The following is a 24705-nucleotide window of genomic DNA, read 5'->3' on the forward strand; positions in this document are numbered from 1 at the left end:
TATAATGGGGAAATGCCCAACATCAGCTCTAAAGTGAGGCTGATCACTAACACAGGGGTGCAATCACTGAACATTCCTGGTGCTTCCATGTGACGTCTTGCTGACAATTGTTATATTTTGATCTCCAAATGACTTGCAGCTTTTCTGCCTGCACTGCTCCACAACCATCACTGCTGGTAAAGGTCCTGGAGCCAGCTATTATGCAGTTGAAAAGAAGAAGGTCTCCAGGGTACGCAATCTACTGTGAGGCTTCTTCAGCTTTTTGGAGACATCTGCCCTGCTTTTCCTGAGACGCATCAGCAAAGCCTCCTCTCCCTCCTGCCATGCTGCAGGGAACGTATGTTTCATGATCAGCCCTGCAGTCAGCAGAGGTGGGGCACTGAGACAGGAGGGGTCAGGTGGAGTTCTGAGAAAGGAGTTGGGCTTGCAAAGTTGAGTGAGCATCTCTGTGTTCTTCCAATGGTTTCATTTGGTTTAAGCACTGACTTCAATATGCCCTACAAACTTAGAGAGCTGTCCTTACAGTCTGTGTGTGTGCATTAAGTGAAAGACATTAGAATACCTGCAAAATTCCTGCCAATAAAACTTTCCCAGTACATTAGCATGTCTGAATGGCCAGGCTTAACTTACCATTTTTAAACAGGTCAGAAACCCTCTAGATTAAGTGGAAACATAGAATCACAGAATCGTTTGAGTTGGAGCCTTAAAGGCCACCTAGTCCAAATCCCCTGCAATGAACAGGGACATCTACAGCACAATCAGGTTGCTCAGAGCCATGTCCTGCCTGACCACCTCTCTTGGTTACTCCATTTATTGTAGTAAGAATGGTTCATCACATATCCCCACCAGGCATCACAAGTTGCTTTCATAAATGGAAACTTGTATTCCCTTCCTTTGGTTGGAATCTTCCCCACAGGAAAATCACTCACAGCTTTGCAACTTGGCTGTGCTACTGAGATGAATACATCTGCTGTCTCCAAAACTCAAGTGGTACTGCACGTTGTGTTGCATTATATAGGTGAAATGAATGTTCTGAGTGAGTGCTCTGAGCAAGCACACCGAGGACATCACTAGGCTTCCTTTGCCCTCTACATGAGCTAATAGAGAATAAGCAACACTTAAGAATTAAAATAAAACATATATATTTACTATTAGTGACTATCATGGACCCTCAGTGTTCCCACTGCCAACCCAGCAAGGCTCAGTATTTGCATAATGACAAACAGATACTGAAGTTTGTGTGTACTTCAACACTTTCGTATCTCACCTCCAAAGCCCTTCAGACAAGTGCTCTGCACTGCAGCACCAACACAGGCACAAGTGGCAGCCCTTCCTTCATCTGGAAGAGCCCTCTGCTCTGCGGCTGTGTGTAGTCCTGTTTGTGGCACAGCACAAGCTGAGAGAGGCAAGGATGAATTTTAAACAACTACTGCCAGGACAGAAGTGTGCACCTAGAAACCCTTTCATTCTCTCCTGTGCTGGAGGCATAGAGATTAGGAATGAGGAAACGGCCTTCTTCGGCCGTTTTTTCTCTGCTTTTCTGTGGAACAACTGACATCAAACACTTGTAGGTCTTGATCAGCCATTGTCATGCCCCAGTCCCATAAATATAAGACCGGAAGATAATAAGCAACCTTGGGGCAATTTTCAGCCCATCCTGCTATTGCACGTAACTTTTCAGGCAGAAGGCCCTGTGCCCACAGTCCATCTAGCACAAGGAGAAAGATGCCCTAGAGGACACTGCGAAGCCTGTGTCGTGTCTGTGGTCAGGCCTAGGACTAATCCTCTACGAAGCTGCGCTGCCAGAGCTGAACCAATTCCAGCCAGATCGAGCAAGCTTTTTCAGCCCTGGGATTGCTGGGAGCTGCCTTCAAGGATTTAAACTCCTTTCTTTCCCTCGTCTTTCAGGGGAGCTAGGCAACACATATGCTTTTGCCTGGTGGGACCACCTAGGAGCCAACTGCTGTCTGACTTCCCCAAATCTTTTGCATAAAGCAGCTGACCTAACCGTCCCTAAAAGCCGCTTTGCACGCTTCCCGTTGGTCTGCCTCCATAGGCTGCCAGAGATCATTTCCAACACACTCGTAACAGCTCCTAACATCCTGTTTCAATGTCTACGTTCAAAACCTCTTGATGCGTGAGGTTGTAGAGAACCTCAAACTACCTTAAAAACACAGCATAAAATTAAAGAATTAACTGCTCATAGCTCCCAGCAGGGAATCCAGTAATTAATATATAGCTTAATCTACGACTTCTCCAGGCTCTGGCACTTTGGCCTGCAGCCCCTTTGTTTTAATTTCTCTCATGAAAGATAGCACTCCTCTAATGCAAAATAATCTGGTGAATCCATGCCTGTATCAGGGCTAAATGTGGGGTTTGTTGAGGAAAAAAAGAAGGCAGCTCAACACAACAAGGTGTTTGCTTGCATTCAAGGGAAATCATAAAAGTTTACTGAAATTCAAAGTACTACACTGAAAATGAAATTAAACCCCACTTAAAACTAATATTCCTTGTTATTGAATATTGCTTTTGAACATTTCATGGATGATCTTTTGTTAACATATGATACCAAACCACAATTTGTCTGCATGCCAGTGTTACCTTTACAGAAATATAAATACCATACAACATTTCTGTTCTTTCATAAAGGTTTTTGTATGAAACACTATTTAGATGCTTCATGATCAGCAAACACAAATAAATGATATTAAAAGTGGTCTTGGCTGAGAGGGAGGTCTGAAAGACTGAATTCCTTGCGGGAGAGGCAAATTAACCAGGGAAAGTTTTATTTCACTATCAACATAGTAGTGGCATGCACACATCAGCTGGTATTAATCTTGGTTATGGCTTGAGGCTAGAGACTGATGGCATGCTATAAATTCAAATTTGGAAGGGGAAAAAAAGGTGATCCTCCTGATTCATGCATTAAAACTCATTTTAAGTTGGATCAGATTGCAGACATCTGACTTCTACGTAACAGCAACTGTTTGGGCCATTTTCCACAGTTTTGGTTTTTCCACTCTGCTTTCTGCTGTGTTGTCTTCCTGGTGCCAGTATGGACTTCCTGCAATTGGAGGTTTCGGGAATCCTCTGCCTGTATCAGGGCTAAATGTGGGGTTTGTTGAGGAAAAAAAGAAGGCAGCTCAACACAACAAGGTGGTTACTTGCATTCGAGGGAAACCATAAAAGTTTACTGAAATTCAAAGTACTACACTGAAAATGAAATTAAACCCCACTTAAAACTGAGCTGAAGGTTGTACCCGAATGGTCGTGTTTCATAGCCAAAATGAATTTGCCTAATCCTTTTCAGAATCCATTTATAACTCAGTCCTCCATAACATCCTATGGCAGGGAGCCTCATAATTTAATTACACGTTGCATGAAAAGGTACTGAAATTAGTAAAAGTTATTAAAGTCTTTTAGCCCAGGAGAGCCTTATTAGCTGGCGTCCCTCGTTTGTTGGAAAGCCTCACTGGGCGGGAAGGAAGGTCAGTTGCTGCTGATGGAGGCTTACCCAGGCATGCAAGTTCTGCAATTACTCCTGCTTTTGGCCTGCAAAATCCTCATTGCATTCTTCTGGTGCTCATCTAGTGAATGCTGCTGCAGCTGACTGCTACACAGCTTTTACTGTGCAGCACCTCAGCCAGGCAAATTGATGTCTGCTGTGTCCCTGGGCAGCAGGAGCTGATACTTGAAAACAGATCTACCTTCAAGCAGCTTCCTTGGCAAAAAGAAAAATGCATTCCCCTGGCCCAGCCTCCCCATGTAGCTGCATGTATGCTCAGGACGTGGCCAGACGGAGGTCAGGGCACTCAGAAAAATCAAGCAGGCATCATGCACATTCGCTGCATCACTGAACCACTTCAGTGAGCCAGAAGCAGCCTCTCATGTCCCACGCCAATGGCGCACAGCTGCTGCTGGGGAGCTGCTGCCGATTCTCCTGCCCTCCCACCTCCTTCAAGGGGCCTTCTCTGCAGCTCCCACGCCCTGCTGGCAGTGTGGGATGGGCACAAGGAGATCCAGTCATTAAGTACAAGGCAGAGGCCACCAGGTGCAGCGGGTATGCAGGAAAGGAACAGTCAGTTCATCTAAAAGAAAGCACCAGTGCGGTCTGCTCTGCTCATTAATGATATATTTGGCAGAATATGTTAATTGGGTGAGGATAAATTCCAAAGTAGGCCTTGCTACAGTCAGGCCAAGGGTTTTTGTGTAAGGACGACTCCTCCACAAATCACCTCGCAGGGCTGTGACTACTAATTACGCTCTGTTCCAGCAAGCACCAATAGAAATCAACATTTTCAGCCTGAGGCTTCCAACGATGTGTGCATAAAACCACCTGCAGGAGCCCTTTTGTAGGGTCAGCTCATGCCATGGGGTTCTGGGGGCACCAGCAGGACGCCCACCAACGCTGTGCATCCTGGCTCTCTGCAATGGGGAAAATATCATCAGTCGTGGGTAGGTGTAACAGTTAGTTGTTCAGGAGAGGAATTTCTGCCCCTAAGAAAGCAGGAAGCGTTGATGTAAATGCGCAAAACTGCTACTCTGCAATTAAAAGGCTTTCCTTTGGCCAGCATCTCTCCTAAGCGCAGTATCCAACAGAACTACTGAAGGCCCTCAGGGATGCGGTGCTCCCTTTGAACATCCCAGAGCAGAAATCCCTGCTGGGGGCAGCGAGCAGCCATGCCCCCGTCTGCCTGTCCCTGCAGCACGAGGCACAGGCTCCGCTCTCAGCCCCGCCACCCCTTTCATCCATCCGCACACGGCGCATTATCTGATCTGATGAGTCATCGGAAATCATCCCGTCGCCGCACGCTCAACGAGGCGAGGGCTCGTTAGCAAGCTACTTTGTGTCACCACTTCTTCCCATACACCGTGTGTTTCCCCTGCATTTTAGGATGCTTTAGGAAAGCAGCTCCTAAACTGCTAACCCTTTAATCTCAAAATAAGATAATCGAACATGTTTACGAGAGCTGCTCTAGCGATGTCTTCATCTAAACATAAGTTCTTACAGCAAAAACACGCTGGTGGGATTTGCCCGCTCAAATCTCACAAAGCCCCTGTTGTAGCACAGGAAAGAAAACCTCACTCTTTAAACATGGTAATTCTGGGTAAGAACATTAATGGCATCCCAGAACTGGAAAGCTGGATGTGTAAATTAAAAAGCAAAAATCCTAATATCCTAATACCTATTACATGCGATCTCTATCCAAGTAGCTCTAAACGAGGAACACAGGTTGCTCCCTGATAGAGCTGCAAGAAACCCCACCAGGATGCTTTCTGTTAGCATTACAAACCAGCCCACCTTTCAGAAAAAAACAGCATCACCGAGCTTCCCAGTCCAGCAGAGGTTGCTCCCTATTTGTCTTCTACTCCGTTCAAAGCACCTATCTGTGGCACAAATAATGCTGTGGAACAGAGAGAACAGCATCCCAGAGCTTCGCCTTTCCAATCCCGGTTTGGGACCACCTGACTGGCACAGGAGCAAGGGTGCTTTGCTCAGCCCCCCAACCACCCACGCTCCTCCTTTATTCCCGGCAGGAGGCGTTTGGGAGGTCAGCCCATGGATTTCGATTTCCATTCCAGGTTGCTCAGTGGCATCACCTTGCAAAGGGGCTACGGGAGAAACAGAACGGGGGGAGGAGGGCCTAGACACCCCCGCCTCTCAACGCCCCGAGGCCGCGGGGGCAGCGCTCCACTGGGGCCGGGCCGAGGGCGGCAGCGCTGGGACGCGCCGTCGGGCGGAGCCGCTCGGCTGCGCGGCGCTTTGAAACAAAAGGGTGGGCTTTTTCTTTTTCTTTTTCTTTCTTTTTTTTTTTTTTTAAATTTATTTATTTATTTATTTATTTTAAATTTCCTCTGGAGAAGAACTCCGACTGCCTTTATAAAATGAGAGATTTTCTTTTATTTTTTTTCCTCTCGGAGAAAACCTGCTCCATCCCTCCTCTCCCTCCCCACCACGCGCGCTGCTCTCCCCCGTAGCTCCGGGCTGGCACGCGTCCAGGCGGCAGGATTTTTTGGGTATTATTTTTATTACGACGACGGCGATGATTTCCCTCTATTTCCATGCACATTTCGGCTTCGGCTCCCCAAACTCTTTGATCTCCCCCGCTGTCTCCTTACCCGGAAGAAAACCCGGGGCCGGCTCAGCTGGGAGCTCGGCGCACACGTGGGCGCCCTGGCGCGCCTCCATGCTCCTGCCAAATTTAGGCGCACAAAGGGCCCGGGGGGACCGGCGGGGGGGGGATGAAAGGGGCCGCCGGCGGGACATCAAAGCACCGCCGCCCCGCCCCGCTCCCGCCCTCTCCTATATAGGGGGCGCCGCTCCGCACGCAACCGGGGGGGCTCCGAGTGGGGATCGTGGGTTGTGTACTCATGTCTCTCTTCCTTCCCTGGCAGTGGGAGCAGGGCCGGCCGTCGGGGCTGCAAAATAAAATAATCGTTAAATAATCGTTAAAAAAATAATTATTATTATACATCCCAATTACTGAAACGGCCAAACGAAGCTAAAAAGCGTGCAAAAATGGAAAAGAAAAGGAGAAAAAAAAAAACAACCAAAACCCCACGACATCCTTCTATAACGCAATTCTGTGTGCGTATAAAAAACAGGATGCCCAAAGCCCGCTGATGTGCAGAAGGACCGGGCAGGTCTCGCAGTGCTGTCCCGGCGCAGCGCCCGCGGAGCGCCGTGCGGTGCCCCTCCGTCCCCGTCTTTCTGTTCCCGCTTTCCTTGTCCGTTTCATTCTATCCTCGCTCGTACCTCCCGCCGTGCCCCGCTACCTGCTCCCGTCCTCGGCCCCATTCCTTACGGAGCCGTCGGGGGGAAGTGGTGCGGAGGCCCCGCGGTCAACGGAGCGCACGGACGAGGCACGGGCAGGGCACGGTGCGCCCCGGCGACGGGGCCGGGATGGCGGGGAGCGGTGGTCCGCAGGATGACCCGCACCGAACACAACGAGTGGCGTCGCTCCGATGCTTCCCGAGTGAGCGCGTTGGATGCTTTTGTTTGGATTTTTTCTTTAATTTTTTGGTTATCGACAAAATCTTTCCAACGCGTGTTCGCTCCCAACGGGGCGGAGAGGGGCACCGCTCCCGCAGCGCTCCCAGCCCCGCACGAGCGTATCCGCACGGCGACCGTATCGGCAAACTTTCCCGGGACCCGGCCCGGCCCGGCCCCTTCCCTACCGCCCCCCCGCTGCCCCCATCCCGCCGCCCCCCGGTGTCACTCACGGCGGCGGCGCCTTTCATCTCCGCCGCCCCCGCCCCTCCCCGACGGCTGGGGCGGGCGGGGGTTCGGTTCGCCCCGCGCAGCCCCGCGGCCTCCCTACGCCGTTCCCCCCGCGGCGGGCGCCGAGCGCGGAGGCAGCAACTTGGCGAGGACTTCGCGGGGTTTTTTTAATTTATTTATTTATTTTTTTTCCCCTTCTTCTCTCCTCCTCCTCCTCTCTCGCCTCCTCCCTCGCCTCCTCCCCCGCCGCTCCTCCCGCTCCCTTCCCGCGGCGGGCCGGCGGCCGCAGCAGACGCCGCGCTGCCGCGAGGATGCCGCAGCTGCCGGGGGCCGGGGGCGGCGGGGGGGACCCGGAGCTCTGCGCCACCGACGAGATGATCCCCTTCAAGGACGAAGGGGACCCCCAGAAGGAGAAGATCTTCGCCGAGATCAGCCACCCCGAGGAGGAGGGCGACCTAGCCGACATCAAGTCTTCGCTGGTCAACGAGTCCGAGATCGCGCCCGGCGCCGGCGGGCACGAGGTGAGGGGCCGGGGGGCAGCGAGGAGCGGGGAGGGGGGGCCGGGCCCCGCGGTGGTGGCCGGGCCCCGGCAAAGGCCCCCTCGGCCCGGCCGGGCTCGGCGCGGCGCGGGTCCCGTGGGGCGGGCGGCGGCCCCAGCGCTGCCCCGCACCCCCACGGGCCGTGGGCTCTTGGAGGGGGTCACATTCAACTGTAGGGAAGAAATGCCCGACGCTAAAACAACTTCGGAGCGAGCCGCTTGTCGGCGTTCCTGCCTGTTTTCCTTTTTTTTTTTTTTTTTTTTTAATATATTTTTTTCTCTCTCCCCCCTCCACTCCCGCAGATATGCAGTAACGAGGGCAACCTTATTTTCCTTTTGCATTTTGGTACCCATTGGGCGTTTCGGCCGCCGGAATTCGGCGCGTTCCCGCACGCCGCCCCTCGGGCTGCGCTCTGCCCGGAGGAACCAGCGGTGCTGCCCCGCGCCGTCACTGTCCCGTCTTTTGAGGCGAACGGGCGCAGCGAACACCCGCACAGTGACTTCTCCTCTTTTCCTTCCTCCTCTCCGGTGCCGGATTCCCCGCGTCCAGGTTTCCAGGCAGACTCCAGCGCAGGATTCCTATCATGACAAGGGCAGGGAGCATCCCGAGGAAGGTGAGAACCGCGTGTCCCGTGTGCTGCTCCCACCTTCGGGCTGCAGTCCGTGTCTGAATTCAGTGTCTGCTGGGGATGGGGGAGCGCTGGGGGAGGAGGTGGATGCGTTGCGCGATTATCTCCAGTGACCGAATGGTTGTCGAAAGAAAGACTGATAAGGAGGCCACATCGATCCTCGCTGAAGAAATCACTGTTTTTAGGATGTTGGCTTTGACACAGCGCAGCAAGCTGTGTTAGGGAGCAGTGATTTCCCCCTTGCGCATGGTGCCCATTCAGCCCCTAAGCCTCCATCCGAGCAGCCCTTCTGCTCTCTGTAACACCAGTGGTTTGTTCTGGCTGAAGAAATAACAAAGTTTGTGGAATATTGCTTAGAGAGCCGGGCATGTGTACAAAGAACGAGTGCTGCGAAGGACAAAGGCTGTTCTTAATGTGCAGTGGTTATGATCACGGGCTGAAGGAGGTCATCACCTCCACAAGAGTGGGACGCAGCTCAGCCCCAGTGCCTGCTGGGACCCTGTGGTTCCTTGCAGAACTGGGAGCTGCACAGCCTAACAGCTGCAATGTCTGTGCTTATGGCCGTGAGGGAAGATCAGCTCTGTGCAGCTCTTTTTCCCCTTGCATCCTCTGAAAAACTCACCTGCAGGCGGTCTTGCTGCCCAAACCTGTCCCTTTGCAGGACCCGGAGCCAAGCAATTTCCCCACAAAATCACCTCCCCCCCTGGGCTCTCCCTCCCTGAGGCTGTTCAGCAGCCTTGGCCCTGGGTTTGCCCGGTGCCAACCCTGCCCTCTGCTCACGGTTAGGAGAGGAGGGGGTGATTGCCCCTTGTTCTCGCCATCTTCTCCCTCCCCTCCTAGCAGTGATGCGGGGAAGCCGTGCTGGCAATGCTTCTCAGCCTGACATCCTGGAGGGACATGCGACGTGGGGAAACACGATGTCAGGGCTGGTGTTTCTACCTATGCTGGAGGGGACTGGCAAAATAAATGAGTTGCTCTGAGGTTATGTTGCATTGGCCCCTCACAAAGTGCAGCGACTGCTTTAAGAATTAACTCTTCTTCAAAAAAAATGTGGTTACAAATTGCTGGGACTGCTTTCTGCCAGAAATAATTGCCATAAGCAAGGGAATGTTCTCAGGCAGAACGTTTCCGTGAACGCACAGTACCTGTTTAAGTGCTCTGAGCTGCACGCGTGGGGAATAACACCGTCATTGTCTCCTCTTCCGTAGGAAAGCATCCTGACGGCGGCTTGTACAGCAAGGGACCATCGTACTCTGGTTACTCGGGGTATATCATGATGCCAAATATGAACAACGACCCGTACATGCCTAACGGATCTCTGTCGCCACCCATCCCCAGAACAGTGAGTTCTCTCCCCAAAGACTTTTCGGGGTTCCTCCGTCGGTCCCACAGCCGTGTGGCCATGCCGTGCATTAGGGCTGTGGCAGCGTCGGTCGCGGTCCGGGTGGAAGAGCCGAACCCTGTGACGAACCGCAGCGCCCGTAGTGGGGCCAGGAGAGCCCTGCTTTACACTGTGGGATAATGTGCGGTGGGGCGATGTAAATGCCGTCTTTGTAGTCGCGAGGACAGATGTGAATTTTCTGGCGTTAACTCTTTGTTTGTTGAGGGGTCTCGAGGGCTGCAGCAGGGCTGCTCAAGCTGCCTGTCAGCGAGATGAAAAGGCTCGCTCCGCTTTTTGCTGCCAGATACGGTATCGCCGGCTGCTGATTGACACTGATGCCCGCCGTCGGTTGCTCCATGCAAAAAGGCTTTGTGCATCGGGGAGCAGCGCTCGGTGTCGGCTCCCTCCCCACGGCACGCAGCATCACACTGGGGGTCGGGGTCGGGGCAGCCGCTGCTAGCTCCAGGATGGTCCCTGTGCTTACGGTGCTGTAGGTGCCTGTGCGGATGGATCTTAACACACTTTCATTTTTGGATAGGAAATACTTTTTCGAATGGATCTTAGTGTCTTTTTAGTTTTGGGTAGTAAATTCCACTGAGAATGTGTAGAGGGTGATGCGAAGACAATATTGTAATGATGATGGTTATATTGTTTACCTATCTATTGTGGAAGTTACATTAGAGTGGAGCAGGAAACAAAAAATTACATTTTTTTCCCATCCCTTCCCCAGCCCTTGGAAGGGCAGGGAGTGTGCCTTATCCTTGCCGGGCTGGTGCAATTAGTCAACCTAACTAATGTTGAGTGGGCAATGGGGAAGGGCAGTATTCCCCCATGGCTCACTCCAGAGGCGGGCGCTGCATGCATGTGACTTCAGCCAAGGCGTGATCACAGACCCCACCCATTGCACGTACCCAGAGCTGGAGTTGTAGTGTCATGGATGTGTCTTCAGTCTCCATCTTCTGTACACCTAGGAGCTAGTTTGAGGCAACCTGTCAGAGAAGAGGCTGCCACTTTCATTTTCGTGTGGTTTAGAACTGAAATGTCATTATTCTTGTGGTGCTGTACCTCCTCTTCTCCAACTTAATTCTGGTCCAGAAAAAAGCGTTAAGATGAACAGCTCACTGTGGGCCTCAGGTATCAGGGAGAACAGTGCTAGAGAAGGCAGCCCGGATCTTTGCAGCTTCAGGCACCAAAAGTTTTTCCAGATCCTCATGGTGCTGTGTGGCTGCAGGCAGTGAAGCCCCACTTCTCTGCGTGCTTTACTTCTGCTGATAAGTAGGGAGAGCTCTTTGAGGAGAAATAACCCACACAGAGCATTTTACTGCTGCTGTAATATTTCTGAAGTCCTGTTAGAGGGATGCACCTTCTTTTTGTTTTTTAAACCATAAAACAGTCCGTGTCTCTCAGACATGTGCAGGAGCATGCTCCTCTGGGGATATGAAGATTTTGCATCTCAAGTGCATCGAATTGCTGTTCCTACCCCACTGTCAGTCTGGGTCCCATCTCGCTGGCCTTGGCACAGCTGCTTTGCATGCTGTCCCCATCCCACAGCCGGGGATTAGCATCCCTGTCACTCTGGCCCTTCCGAGGCATTGGATTCACTTAAGAAAATTGCATTCAGAATAACTTAATCTAGCAAGCCAACGGCTTCTATTTTGAGACTTGGATCTTGTGGATGTGTTTATTTAGCTTGGGTTTCCCACTTCAAAGGAATCTGTCCTCTCAGCAAGAAAGTGATTGAGCACTTAAATAAAAACGTATTCATTCAATCTTTGGGGCTGAACGAAAAGTACAGTAGGGAGCTAATGCGCGTGCCAGCTTTGCTGATCGGCCAGGGATCGTCCCAACAAAGGGGAAGAAACGTGATCAGAGCTGCTCCAGAGGAGTCCGTCCCTGCTGTCTGCTATAGGGAGTTGGGTCCTGGGTATCTTGGTCTGTCATCTTCAAAGGTACTCAACCACTCATGCAGAAGTGCACGATGATGGAGCTGGAGGGTGTCCTTATAGTTCATCTGTTCTCTCTGTGTGGCTGTGAGTGTAGGTGAGGTTGGAGGAGGAGGGTCAGCATGCGCTGCAGGTGTGAAGTGACAAGGCTGTAATGGGATCTTTGTCAGATGGGCATTGGGACTGGAGCAGTGGGCACACAGTGATCACCAGCAGCTGATTTTGGTGCCTCTGGGATGGAGAGCAACGCACTTCAGCAAGGTATCCTGTGGAATGTGCTTCTGGTTCATGCTCCCTGTGGCACCACCTGCTTGGGAGCAGCCTTGAGACTCTATTTCTACTATTTTCTGCTTCTCTCTGTGTTTCAAAACTGCCTCAGAGATTTTTGTGACCGTATCTCTCCACAGTTTTAGCTTATCTTCGTGTTTTGATCTTTCTTTGAATCATAGGATCATTGAAGTTGGAACATACCACTAAGATAATCCACTTCAACCATCAACCTGTCCCCACCATTCTCACTGAACATGTCAGTCAGTGTGGAAAATTTTTATTTCAACATTCTTTTCCTTTCAAAGCCGAAATAGATCATCATACCAGCCACTGTGAAGGACAGTGTCCAAATCTTGCATAAATCCACCATAAAAAAAATTGTAATTTGGAGCACAAAATTAGAGGCATCAGTATTTTTCAAATGAATGCCATGCTTGGAGAGAATTTCTTTCCCCTGGAGTTGTGCTAAAATGCAGATAAACTGCATCCAATGGTGGAGGTGTGTTCAGGTGGTGCACTGCTATCCTCTTGCCAGGTACTACATGCCTGCAAAGTCTGGCTGTGGGATGCCCTGTCCAACAGCACATCAGGTCAGGCGATGCTCGGGCTCAGCGTAGATGGGAAGAGCAGCTTCCCTGCCCAGGGAAGGAAAGCTTTTGGTTTTGCTGCCCTGTGACACTGTAACACTGAGTTACATCAGTGCTGTTCCATCTGCCTGGCTCTCTGCTGCGTGCCGCTGGCATTTAACCTGACAAGTGAGTTGGAATGGATCAAGTTGGGTTTGGAAAAATTGTTACCCCAATCCCTCTCTCTCCCACACACATTATTCAATATCTTCAATACCCATGGAACAGGGAGAAGAGGAGGCTGTAATGGATTTAACGAGAAAAAATGAAAGAAACACAAAAAAAGCTTAGCTCTTAAGTTTGTGGTTTTGTTGTGATTTCTTTTCCCCTTTCTGTTATTTTGAGAGTATTTCTAAGCTAAAGGCATCGAGATCCTGCTTCAGATGTAAATCTTCATGAGGAAAACTCATAATAGGAGAGCTGCAAAAAAATGCCAATTTGTTAGGCAGCTCCTCCGCCAGTCTGACAGCGTTCTTAGGCTGGCAGCAAACTACGCTCCTTATCAGAGTGACCTGTGGCAGATGGCGTCATATGTTGGAGTAAGGAATATGAAGGCACTCTGGGAGAGCTGGTTAGCCTGATCTGGCAGTTGGTGCCCCTGTTCGTTGCAGGGGAGTTGGCATAGATGACATTTAAGGGTCCTTTCCAACTTAAACAATTCTATGATTCTATGAAATGCTGTCTGAATCAGAACCTTGTTAATGAAAGGATCTCCCAAAACATCCTGTACGAAAAGCGTTTCCTCTTACTCCGAAGCCTGTAATTTTTTCTTTGTTTTGTTTTATTTCTAGGGATGTGTGTAAGTGAGAATTTTACAGACTAATTGGGCAGATTGAGAAGTTGCATCAGGAAATCTGGCTTAGACAAAGCTGGTTCGATGACTCTTGTGTTTGGGTTTTTGAGGGGAGTGGGGTTACACAGGGGTTTTGTGGAGCTTCTCCTCCAGGTCCAGCTGCATGGCTGTGAGTAAATACGTGTTGTTTGGCAAATAGTTGTGTTCAATGTCCAAAATGCCCCATTTTGCTTAAAGAACTTTTCATCCTGATGTCTTCCGGACAAAGTGTTTTCCAGACTTACATTCTTGCTCTGGAGGCAACGATTTCTAGCCATGAAGCCCTTAACACACAGGTTCTGTGGGCTGGCTTTGAGCTGTCCCATGTCACCTGTGTCTTGCCTCTGTGTCACTGCTGGGTGACTTCACACTACTGGGCTGGGTTGCTTGAATCTGGGATGTGAGCCTGGGGGGCAGTGCAAGTTGCTAGGCTGTGGCTGGGCTGAGGGTGGAGCAAAAGTATGTGCCTGTGCAATTAAGCATGAAATAGGTAAGTTCTGTGGATAATTACTCGGCGCTGAGTTGAGCTTGAGGACATGACCCGTGGGAATGGCTGAGGGCTGGTAGCTGTGGGCAGATGCAGGGGAGATGTCCTCCTGGTGCCCCAGCATGAAATAGGGCCACAGGCTGAGAGGACTTGTCTAGAAACAGGGAGCCTGATGAGAGATGTTCAGGAGGTGATAGCAGAGCAAAATCCGCAGCTCCTGAGCATCCTTCAGGAACCCATCTGGATGACAGCTCTTCTCTAAAGATATGTTTTTGTGGTGGTGCTTCTTTGTCTTGTTTTGCTTTCATGAAAACAAACCAGAAGTCTGAGAAAGTAGAAACTGGAATGTATGCAGAGTAGGAACTAAGAGAAGTTCTCAACACCTCTATCTGATTAAAAGCAATGCTGATAAGAAGAAAGTTCCTGGCAGTGCTGGCTTGGCTGTTTTGTACACTGCCTTTCCATGAAGGACCAGAGAATTCTGATGAAGTTTTTAAGAAAAAGCAGGGAGGAACTGTAAAGAAAAGTGTGTAAAAACTTTTTGTCAAAAAGCACGTTTTGGTCTTTTCCCTTTCTTCTTCCCTGCCACTCCAGCAGCACCAGCATCTTCCCCCCTCTTCTGTGTCTCATCTTTATTGCCACAGAGGGATGCAGGCTGCTTGCTTCCAGCATCGTGATGTGCACTCTTACTTCTTTCTCAGTCCCTCTATTAGAAATCCAGCACAAATGGGACCAGATAATGAGCACGGCGCACTCCCTCCCCTGGGAAGCTGCTGTCCATCCTGTGCTCCTCCAGCTTCTGAGCTCCTTCAGCATCCAGGAAAATAAGCAGCAATTATAGTGAAAAGTACTTTTTCATCCCAGTAATGGCTTGATACTGAGAGGCAGGGTTGCAGCATCACACGGACCTGACTTCTGATGCTGTTTCAGGAATCTCTGCGATACTATATGGATTGCCTGCTGGCTTCTGGGGACTGGTGTTTGTGTGCCCGTGTTTGGGGCTCCTGATGAGATGGATGGACAGAGAGACAGAGGAGCGGGATGTCCTAGCAGCCTGGCAGCTGGCAGCTCTGGCACCTCGTGCTCCTCCTCAGCACTGCTTTGTGAGCATTTTCCTGTCCTCAGAGCAGGCACTGGAGCCATAGAAGAGCGATCTCTCAGGGTGTGCAAGGGAGGAGTAAATTTTCTGGGGATGGAGGAAGAGTAGAGGGGCAGAAAAAAAAAAACAACAAACGCACATTGGATTAACATAGGAAAGGCTTCTTTCTTAATGCTATTCAAAATTGAGCTTTTGTGATGTAGTAAAGAGATGGCTTACTATGTTTGCCACCACTTTCAGCCTCAGTGTGGCTGTGTGTGTGCTGAGGAATGGCCAAAATATCACCGAGACAGTACCAATGATCCAGGTAGTGACAAGGACATTGGCATGATGTCCGCAAGGAAGGAGGGCAGGTCCCGTGCTGCTGTCTCTGAAACGGGGCTGTAATGACTGGGAGGGAAAAAAGGAGCTCTGGAACGGCAGAAGGCAAATGATGCAGCTAAAAGAAAATTATTTTTATTGCTAATACACTAGTGCTCATAACGTCTAATTCTTTACAGCTTATAATGCTTAATTCTTTACAGCTTATGCTTTATTTACACATTCGTTGCTTCTCACTGCTCCGCACGCCGTAGTGGCAGTGAGCGTATTTCAAAACTACTGTTCTCAAAAGACTCAATTCAGTGGCTTCAGAATGAATAGAAGTGTTTGTTGAAGCGGCAGCGGTGCTCCGGACAGGAGCGGCTCAGCTGTGCGGCATCCCTGGCTCTGCCTCCCATCCTCCCTGTCCCCTCTCCTTCCCACCGGTTCATTTTAAGTCTTCCCTGGAAATGTGTTCCCTGGACAGTGTGGGCGTGTGTTTAATCAAAGCTCGGGGCCGCCTTTCTAGCTGGAAATTTTTGCCTTTGTGTTCCCCCGTGAGGGCAGGGGAGGAGGGGATGGAGGGCAGGAGCATCCGACACCCCCGAAAATAGCTCTGTGGCGATTACGGCTGATGTGTGGCTGGAGCAGAGGAAATCTCAGAAGGAGCTCTGCAGTGCTTTATGCTTCCAGATCGCTGGTTATCTTCCCAGATAACTGATGAGGATTTAATGCTCGTTCGCCACGTGTTGTGCCTGGTTTAGGCTAAGTGAACTGCTGTCAGTTTACTACAAGGAGCTGCAGAGGAAAGCAGCACCCAGGGCATCTGTAGCATTTTGCCTTGCATCAGGTGCTAGAAGTCACTAAATGCACCGTGAGTCACAATATTTTTTCCCGATTTGACTCGCTTACCCAATCATATTTTTACTTCAGCCTTTAGGCTTGAAAAAACATGTGCATAATCAGTTCATTTTGTGTGGTCTAGGCTATAAAAATGCCCCCTCTGTTCTTTCCATATGAAAAACGTGTTTTTAATTTTGGGGAACTTATATAATTTTCTGTGCTTTCTTTTGTATTTCAGATTGAAAACAAATGCTGCCTTCCCCTAACTTTGCATGTTCCAATTACGGAGTTGTGAAAATAAGTCATCCCTCAGCTTTTGTTACTTTAAAACAGCTATCGGTGATGTCAGAGTCAATACTAAAAGCATTAAGAATGCTGGCAGAATGTAATGCAGCTGCAATCCAACATGATGTTGGAAATGGGGTTGAGAGCATAAAGGCTTTCCATATTCCCAGGGCGCACAACTGCTCGCGGCCTTGGCTTTGATCTCTTCAAAGGCTGCTGCCTCCTCCTCGATGGAGAGACTTGGCTGCCACTCGCTCGCATTGAAAAAAGGCAGAGGTCTCTATTCAGGCAGAAATCAATCACTGTGCAGGAACAATTATGTGTAATTCAACCATCATGAAAACAGGACGAGATTATGGGTTTGTTACCTGAGTGACTGCGTGGAGATGGGGAGCAGCGGACACCGGCGTCCCGCTGGCACGCTGCATCTCAGTGACAATTAGGGACGTGCGAGCGGTGCAGCGGGCGGGGGCGGCGGGATGACAAATGCTGGTCACGCCGTCCAGCAGAGCAGAAAATGAGGTTACAATTGGGAGATAATGTTTGCATATGTAACCATATTTCAGCAAGCTGGGCAACTTCAGGGAGCGGAGGAGATGGGCTATCGTAAACAGCACCGCTGCGCTCGGCGAGCTTTCTGCGACCTCGGCGTGAGAAACCCGGGCACCACGTCCTAATGAGCTGCCTGCTGGACGCAGCCTGAGGGCGAGAATTTTCTAAAAGAAGCCAGCTCCAGCCCCGAGGGCAAAGGGAGCACATGGGAGCGGGTTAGTGCACCGTCCCCTCCCTCTGCCTTCCCTCGTCAGAGGGGATTTGTTTCGCCTCGCGGCAGCGCATCCCCAAGCACAGCATTCTTGGATTTGCATGGCAACATTTTGGCAGTAGTAGGCTGCCAGGGGTGTGACATGATGGTCAAAATATCTTCTGATTTATAATGGCCTCCTTTAATTAGGAACTTGGTGCTTTTTTGTGCTTTTTTTGCACCAAGTGAGCAATGGCACACGGTCTTTAAAAAGGGAAAGAGCCGGCGTGCATAGTATCAGCCACGGGAATATAGGCAAGTGTTACTGCCTATAAAGTCTTAAAATAGTTTTCCTCCCAAAAAGGCAAAATAAAACACAGATGACTGATTATAGAATGGTATCCCTGCTCAGCTCAGTACATGGGACACGCTTCACCTTTTATACTGCTCATGCCTAGACATCAGAGGCACAAGAAGCTGCTTTGAGTTACAGATCTTCAAACAATAAGTCAAAACAAAAAATCAATCCCTCCAGTCCCTGGGTGCAGTTAGCTAAAGATAAAAGAGAAAAATAAAGTTATGCTAAAGCAGATAGAGGAAAGGAACAGATATGCCAAGGAAACACAGAGGACAAGTGCAGAGCTGAAGTGGGCCCAGTGTGAGCCAACATCAATGAATTTTTATCTTATCAAAAAGTTTTAGGGTTGCCAGTTCATTTCAGACTGGATCACTCTGCTCCAGGGTTGCCTGGAGCCTTGCCTTCAGCACAAACTGCTCTCCCCACCCTCACACACCTCCTGCATGCCCCTAAATACCGAGGCAGGGGGCTAGGCTGTGCCTCTCCCTCCCTGCAAAACTGCTGCAGACTGCAGCAGCGAACTGAGGGCTCTGAAAATCCCTTCAAAGATGAACTGTGATTTCTGATGAAATGTTTGGTGAAAAATGCGGAATCTCAAACGAAAACAATGAAGGCATTTTCTTATGGAGATATGTTCCCACCTCCCTCTGCTGTGCATTTAAATGGTATAGGGATGTTTTTAACATAGAAAAAAAAAAAAAAGAGCAGTCTTATTTATCTTTGTTGATCGTTGGCTGATTCATTATATTTTTGATGCCAGCTGTCTTGACTGAATCGAGCATATTGCTCAAGCCTTTGCCTACAAGTAGGAGAGCGTCACACCCCATGGCCCTGGTATGTGTCTGGATAGCTCCAAGAGTACAGAACTAGCTGGGAACGCTGATTGGTAGAGGTGGGAAGTCTGACTGATGTCAGTCATGGGACGGCAGATCGGACAGGGACATGTCGTGGCCCCATACGAAGTGCAGGGGACCAGCAGATGTGCTGGGCTGGAGGCACTGATGCTTGGTGCTGCTGTTGCTGTGGGTTTGAGGGGATTTCAGAGAGCTGCTTGCTAACCTGCTGCTGGCTTTTCTCACTTTGGGCTGCTCTGAGAGAAATGTATGTCACACTTTTCTGTGTAAACAATGACATCAGCTGCTATGGAGATGTTTATGGGATTGCAAACTGGAAGGAGGAGAGTTAATTAATGAGCATAGATGTTACTGTGAGATATGATGTGAGAGACGAGGCCCGCAATGTGAAAAACCAACACCTTCCATCTGATTTCCATAAGTTGGAAGTTGCTCCACACGGCAGAAATGCTCACCCAGTTCAAAAAAGAGAAACAACAACATGTAAAGATCTGCAGCTTGATACCTAATCCCATTCATCCTGGGTCGACTGAAGAGGTCAAATAAAGAGAATTGCTTTGGTTTTTTTAGTAGCTGTCCCCCAGGTTGCCAGCAGCAGGGGTTGAGCTGGGGCTGGAGCTGTCCTACCAATGCCAACCTGTTTCTTCTAGTCCCACCTGTTGGTGATGTTGTCTGGGCAGAACATCATGTGTGCTGCAAAAGTGCAAGCAGGTCTGCGGCTTGGCAATGGAAATGCGAGCTGTGGGACATTCTGCTTGCTGACCGAGGGAGAAGCTGTGGTAGGGACAGCTGATGCCTAGGCAGGGAGCAGGAGGTCATGACAAAATGAGAAATCCTGTACAGAAAAGACATGTGGTGCCTTCTGATCTTGTTTCCTTCCTGAAGGATGCAAAGCACAAGTTTCGAAACGTGCTGGTTTGAAGCAGGATGAACCAGGAGGCTTTCAGCCAAGCACGGGGCTCAATCAGCCAAACCTGAAGCGGAAGGTGCTGTAGCCAACCCTGCAGAGTGCTTTGCTTGTTTTTGTTTGATGCCTGCACTGTGTGGACACAAAGGAGCGAACGGAGCTGTGGACCTCTCCTGCTCAGGGAGCAAGGCCCTACCTGGCCACTGTGGCGAGCACCAGCTGCCCTGCCTTCTGTGTTTCAAACCTGGAGATGTAGCGTCGCAGAGGAACATGCTAACTGGCCTTGTGCTTCTCAGCATGAGGCTTTTCTCCCTTTTTCTTTCTCAGCCTGGCCATGCCAAGTGTCCCAGCAACAGCAGAGCAATAACGCTCCTCATTTAGGGCAGCACCTCACTGAAGCACTTGCATTTCAACAGCACAGAGGCAACTCTGATGTGCCAAAGGACACTGTGGATGCCCCATAGTATGTCTTCCTCTCTGGAGAAGTCAGCTAGGCTGGGACCCCTGGGGAGGGCACCTGGACAGGTGCTGGCTGCTGGTGGGCACATCTGTGACTTGGCTTCACCAGAGCAGACAGAGCTCTGGGGGACGTGTTGGCTCAGAGACCTGTGCCAGTGCAGCGCAGCCTGCAGTAGGAGGCAGATGTTTGCAGAGTGTGTTATGGAAATCAGACCAGTCAAAACTTGACTGGCCTACAGTAATGCTCCTCTCCTCACAACAGTGGCAGCTAAGTTTTCTTTGGCCAAAGGTAGGAAAGAACTGCTGTGCTCTGGATTGCAGCCTGAATGGGACAACCAGGGCCTGCCCTGCCATTCCCAGCCCTTGACATGCCCAGGACACCCCATGCAGTCTCCCTATCCCCATCCCCATCCCAAGCCCCATGGGAGCAGTGGGTAGAGTGATGATGGCAGGGTTGTGCAGCTGTCAATTTGCATGTCTGCCTACACCAGCAGCTCACGCATCACCCCACCACGTCCAACGTGGCCCCAAGCACACAGTCACCTGCTGGCACCCAGCAGTACAACTCAGCAGGGACTGCCAACGTGCACTGCATCACCAGCAGTGCTTTTTGGAGCTGGGCATAAGGGAGGAAGGCCATCTCCAGCTCTCCCCTGGCAGCCTGAGCAGCTGGACCTGCAGAAGTATTGAATTAGCTTTGTTATACTGCTGATCTGGAGTAATTACTGGTGTAAGCCGATGCAGTCCCATTATTGCTGATGGGATTGTGGCTCTTCATGTCACAGGTGAATTGGACTCAATTAACCAGAGCTGTGGTCTTAATTAGATGCTCTTCTCTCCAAGCCTCCTGGCAGAGGTGGGACATCCATTCCACCTCACCACCCCACAATCTCCTGAGAGGAGATGGCTGCATGTTACCCTAGGTACAACACAGCATCCTCACCTGGGAAGCAGGACCCACCACGAGGCCATGCCCATCTGCTGGAGGGGCCCTTCCTGAGGCACCATTTGCTCCACTAAACATAGCGCCTCCTGGGCTCTATTTCTGGCACACATTTTAGGCGCCGGGAGCCCTGTGGGACCTCCACTGCTGAGCGTGGCAGGAGAAGCAGCAGCTTCCTGAGGGCCTGCGTCCTTCCCTGCCAGGAAGGATGTGCCTGGGACGGAAAGCTTGCGTGGGGCTGCTTGGCCGGCTGCTGCCAGACAGACGGTGTGACAGCTGATGGCTGTCTCCTCCCCAGCTAACCAAGAGTTCCTTCCTCTGCCTGCTCAAAGTTTCTTTTCTATTTTGCCCCTCTTTAAAAGCTCATGAGAAAGTAGCTAGCTGAAGTCCTCTGCCTGCCAATGACACAGCCATTGGGACAAGGCTAAACGTGTGGTTGAGGGCTGGTTGGGTGCGCAGCCTCCAGCAAATCCCTCTCAAACCACTTCCCTCTGTTGCCCTGAGACTCGGCAGGGTCGTTGTCGCTACCCTTCGCGTGTCAGCTTGCAAGCCGGAAAGTGCCTGCAGATAGCAAGGAAGGGACCGGCAGCTGGAGGCCCCAGCAGTGCTTGGGGATGGTGGAGGTTGTGTTTTCTCACGGCCTTGCCAGAGTCCTCCCATTGGGAAGCTGAGGAGCTGTGGGCAGCTGCAGGGGTTGCTTGTCCCCAGCTGGACTCCCCAGGAGTGCAGGTCAGTGCTCCATGCTGATGCCCCGTGCTTTAGACTCATTGTGCAGGCTAGGCATTGCTTTGAACTCTCGCTGTAGATGCTCATCCCGCAGACATTCTAAAATTACATTTTTGGAGGCTTGCGTGGGCTGAGGATGGATGGTGCCTCCGGAGGATCCTCAGGGAAGGGTTGCCTGAGCCATCTTGCCTGTAATCCGCTAGTCTTAACGAAGGACCCCTCATTTCTCAGCAAGTGTGCAGGTGTGAGACTGGTGCTTAACGCCCTGGGGTCTGCGATACCAAAACATGCCTGTCACTGCTCAAATGGCAGGCACAGAGGAAGGTGCTGTTATTTTGGTTTGCAATGGTTGCTTCGCTGCCGAGATAAGCTGTGGTGGGTGGCACGCACATCAGACGCTATCCTGCACTCGAAAAACAGAAAACAAACAAAACTGAGATAAGCAGTGCTTTAAGGAAGATCAAAAACTTGTCTGTGTTTTTCCTCGCCGTGGGAGAACCTATGGTCCTACCACCAGATCAAATGCAGGTTAGTGTAGGTACACACAAGGCTCTTGTGCAAAGAAGTGGCAAATGAACACTGTTACCAAGAGGATATGACAGGTTTGGTGTGCGTCATCTCACTGACACACCAAGAAAACACTCTGAAAAAGTTATTTGTGTTTTGATGTAGATGCTCAAACATTCCCCCACAGCAGTGGGAGGCAGGGAGATGGCTGTTTCAGGTAGGAAGGGCACAAAACTTGTCTCTGGTTACTTTGTCTCCTTCAGCAGACAGTGCACTGTTGCTTTCTCAGCCTGCTTTGTTTTCATTTCACTCAGGCTTTGCTGGAGCAGCAGCTCCTGTTTGCCCTCAGTTAATTATGTACCTCCTGATGCACTTTCAGCCCTGTCACCTCAGATGGGTCAAAACCCAATGGTTGAATGAAAGCACAACAGTGCTGAGCTGTATTTTCTTGCTGAAGGTTTATGTGCATCTCCCTTTCAGTTGCATAGCTTGCATACATCGGGCTACTCTCTGCTGCTATTGCTGTGCAAGAAGTCATTCTCTAAACTTAGCTCTGATCCCAGCCATCTTTCCCTAGAGATGCACACTGCCTCTTTCTTCCGCAGTTGCCAACAGGCAGGTTGCATTCATCCGGTGTATCCAAGATCCTCTGATGGTGCTTGGTGACATCCCTGCTTCCTTGAGCGTTGCTCCGGTGCATCCATCTTGGGGATGGCTTCACTCTTGGGGATGGCTTGGGGAGCTGCCACTGGGAGGGCACACAGGCAGCTCTCCTTTCTCAGTGAAATCCCTTGCCAGCTGGGTAATGGGGGGAGATTAATGACTGCCTTGGAAGCCAGTTATCCAGCATGCCGGCCGGAGGGCAAGCATCGTGATAGTTGCAGCAGCTGGTTTGGAGAGGAGGGAAATGAGGGGAAGATAAAATTGCACGCCCAGAATGCCAGGGTAGCCTGTGTTCATGCTTTGATGTCTTCTCCCTCCACACCCTCCTGTGGGTTAAAAATGAAACTAGACTGCATTTATAATGGGTGTGTGAATATCTGTATTTAGCTGCAGCAAGCAAGCTTTTGGGCTGGAGCCTCGTGTGTGTGTGTGGTGTTGGAGAGATGCAGCTGGGAGTGAGGCAGGGAGCTTTCTGTGCCCTGCTTTGGGGACACACAGACACACACCCATCAGCCCACTGATTTGGGAACTGCAGCCTAACAAATCCCAACAGGCACAGATACAAGAGGAGACAAGGGGAGACTCAGCACCCTTTTGTTCCTCCTTAATGGTGCTGAAGGAGGTAGGTCAGCATGCAGGCTCCCCTTGCCCCTCTTTGTGACCTCAGTCAGATTGGTGGCCAGGACAGTGACTCCACACAATAAACAGACAGCAGCAGACCCACCTCAAATTCCCTAGAACCAATATGTACAATTGGAAAAGCAGGGCTGAGAGACTGGCAGGAACAGCACCCTCCTTCTGCCAAGGCACTTCTGAGTGCACAAACAGGAGCTCCTCCAGCCTGCTGGGTGCACACCAAAAGGAGGCTTGGGGGAACAGAGCTGCTCCTGCTATTGTGCAACACCACTGCATCCACTTCTGCACGGCGTGCTTTAATCAGCAGCCCTCCCTCTGGCCCCCAGGCCTCAAAATTCCACAAAACCCAATTAACAGAGATGAGAGAACTCCAGCATGTATACATATGAAATTTCAGAAGGCTAAAGAAGAGACTCCTAATACCATAAAGCCTGCCCTAAAGTAAAATCTGCATCTGAAATCTACATAGCTAACCCCTGCGAGGAAGACAAGATCGTTGAGTACGCTGCTTCCCCCCTAGGTAAGGGGTAACTTACCCAGGTTTCGTCGGGTTTGACTCCAGTCAGTTTGCAGCCGGGTAGCACTGCAGAGCTGATGCAGCACCAACCCTGCATGAGGTGCCAGCCCTGCATGCAGCACAGCTGCCTCTATAGGAGAGCAGCAGTCCAGGAGGATCAGAAGAACTGCTCCAGGTGAGCAGCCCAATGCAGGCTCATAGAGGCTCATTAGGGGAAGTATTTAAGACTGAGCTAATTAGCACCCACCAATTCAGCACATTGAGCCCAGGTGTTTTGTGCTTTGTTGACCCAATGGAATACCGGCTTGTTCAGGTTGCCTGCCCTGAGAAAAACAGAAAAACAAAACAAAACAAAGAACTCAGCAAAAGCAGTCCTTTTACAGTACAGGTTAGATGTTCAGAGAGGAACTGATGAAAGAAATGACTTGCCCTTCCAGATCAATCCTTTGTCTTACCGTCTCATTTGTTTCAGATACACAGTTTCTCCTTCTGTTATCCTACCTGTGGCTTAATTGCATACTAATGCTTCTGTGGCTATGCTCATTTTTGAATCTTCATGTGCATGCCTTCAGTAAGAATGGCACACCAGGCACACCTTTTCAACTGGGAGAAGCCAGGTGAGAGCTGAAGCCCCTTGCCCAAATCCCTCCAGAAGCACAGCACAGCCCCTGGCAGGGCAGGGGGATCAGGCAGCGTGCTGGCAGCCCAGGTAAGCATTTCACTGCCAAAACACAAGGCCTCAAAGCTGCTTTTTTTATTACCTCCGGATTCTGCAGAGGGCTCGTTATCTCACGCCGCGAGCCAGCATGATCAAAGCCCCAGGAAAGGTCAGGCATTCCTGCAGGAGCCACACTCAACCAACACTCCCCCAACCCACAACACCTCCTGAAATCCTTTATCTCACTAACGAGCCAGCCTACGGATTAGCCAGTCCTGCC

At 50.6% G+C, this 24705-nt stretch overlaps 1 protein-coding gene across 4 annotated transcripts in view; it reads left to right on the forward strand.

The window, feature by feature from the left end:
• Positions 1-7474: 7474 nt before the first annotated feature.
• The window catches only part of LEF1 (lymphoid enhancer binding factor 1), a 54845-nt gene continuing 37614 nt past the window's right edge, over positions 7475-24705 (forward strand). For 2 of the 4 annotated variants that reach the window (XM_031607576.2, XM_031607575.2), the window contains exons 1-3: positions 7477-7743; positions 8311-8374; positions 9598-9731. In XM_031607576.2, the coding sequence (XP_031463436.1) occupies positions 7534-7743; positions 8311-8374; positions 9598-9731 (408 nt within the window). In that variant the 5' untranslated portion in view covers positions 7477-7533. Of the gene's footprint in view, positions 7744-8310; positions 8375-9597; positions 9732-24705 lie in introns of all 4 variants that reach the window. The other 2 variants (XM_031607574.2, XM_031607573.2) reach the window with 2 other exon arrangements.

Source organism: Phasianus colchicus, chromosome 4, assembly GCF_987193195.1.
Source record: "Phasianus colchicus chromosome 4, bPhaCol1.hap1.1, whole genome shotgun sequence".
Taxonomy (NCBI): domain Eukaryota; kingdom Metazoa; phylum Chordata; class Aves; order Galliformes; family Phasianidae; genus Phasianus; species Phasianus colchicus.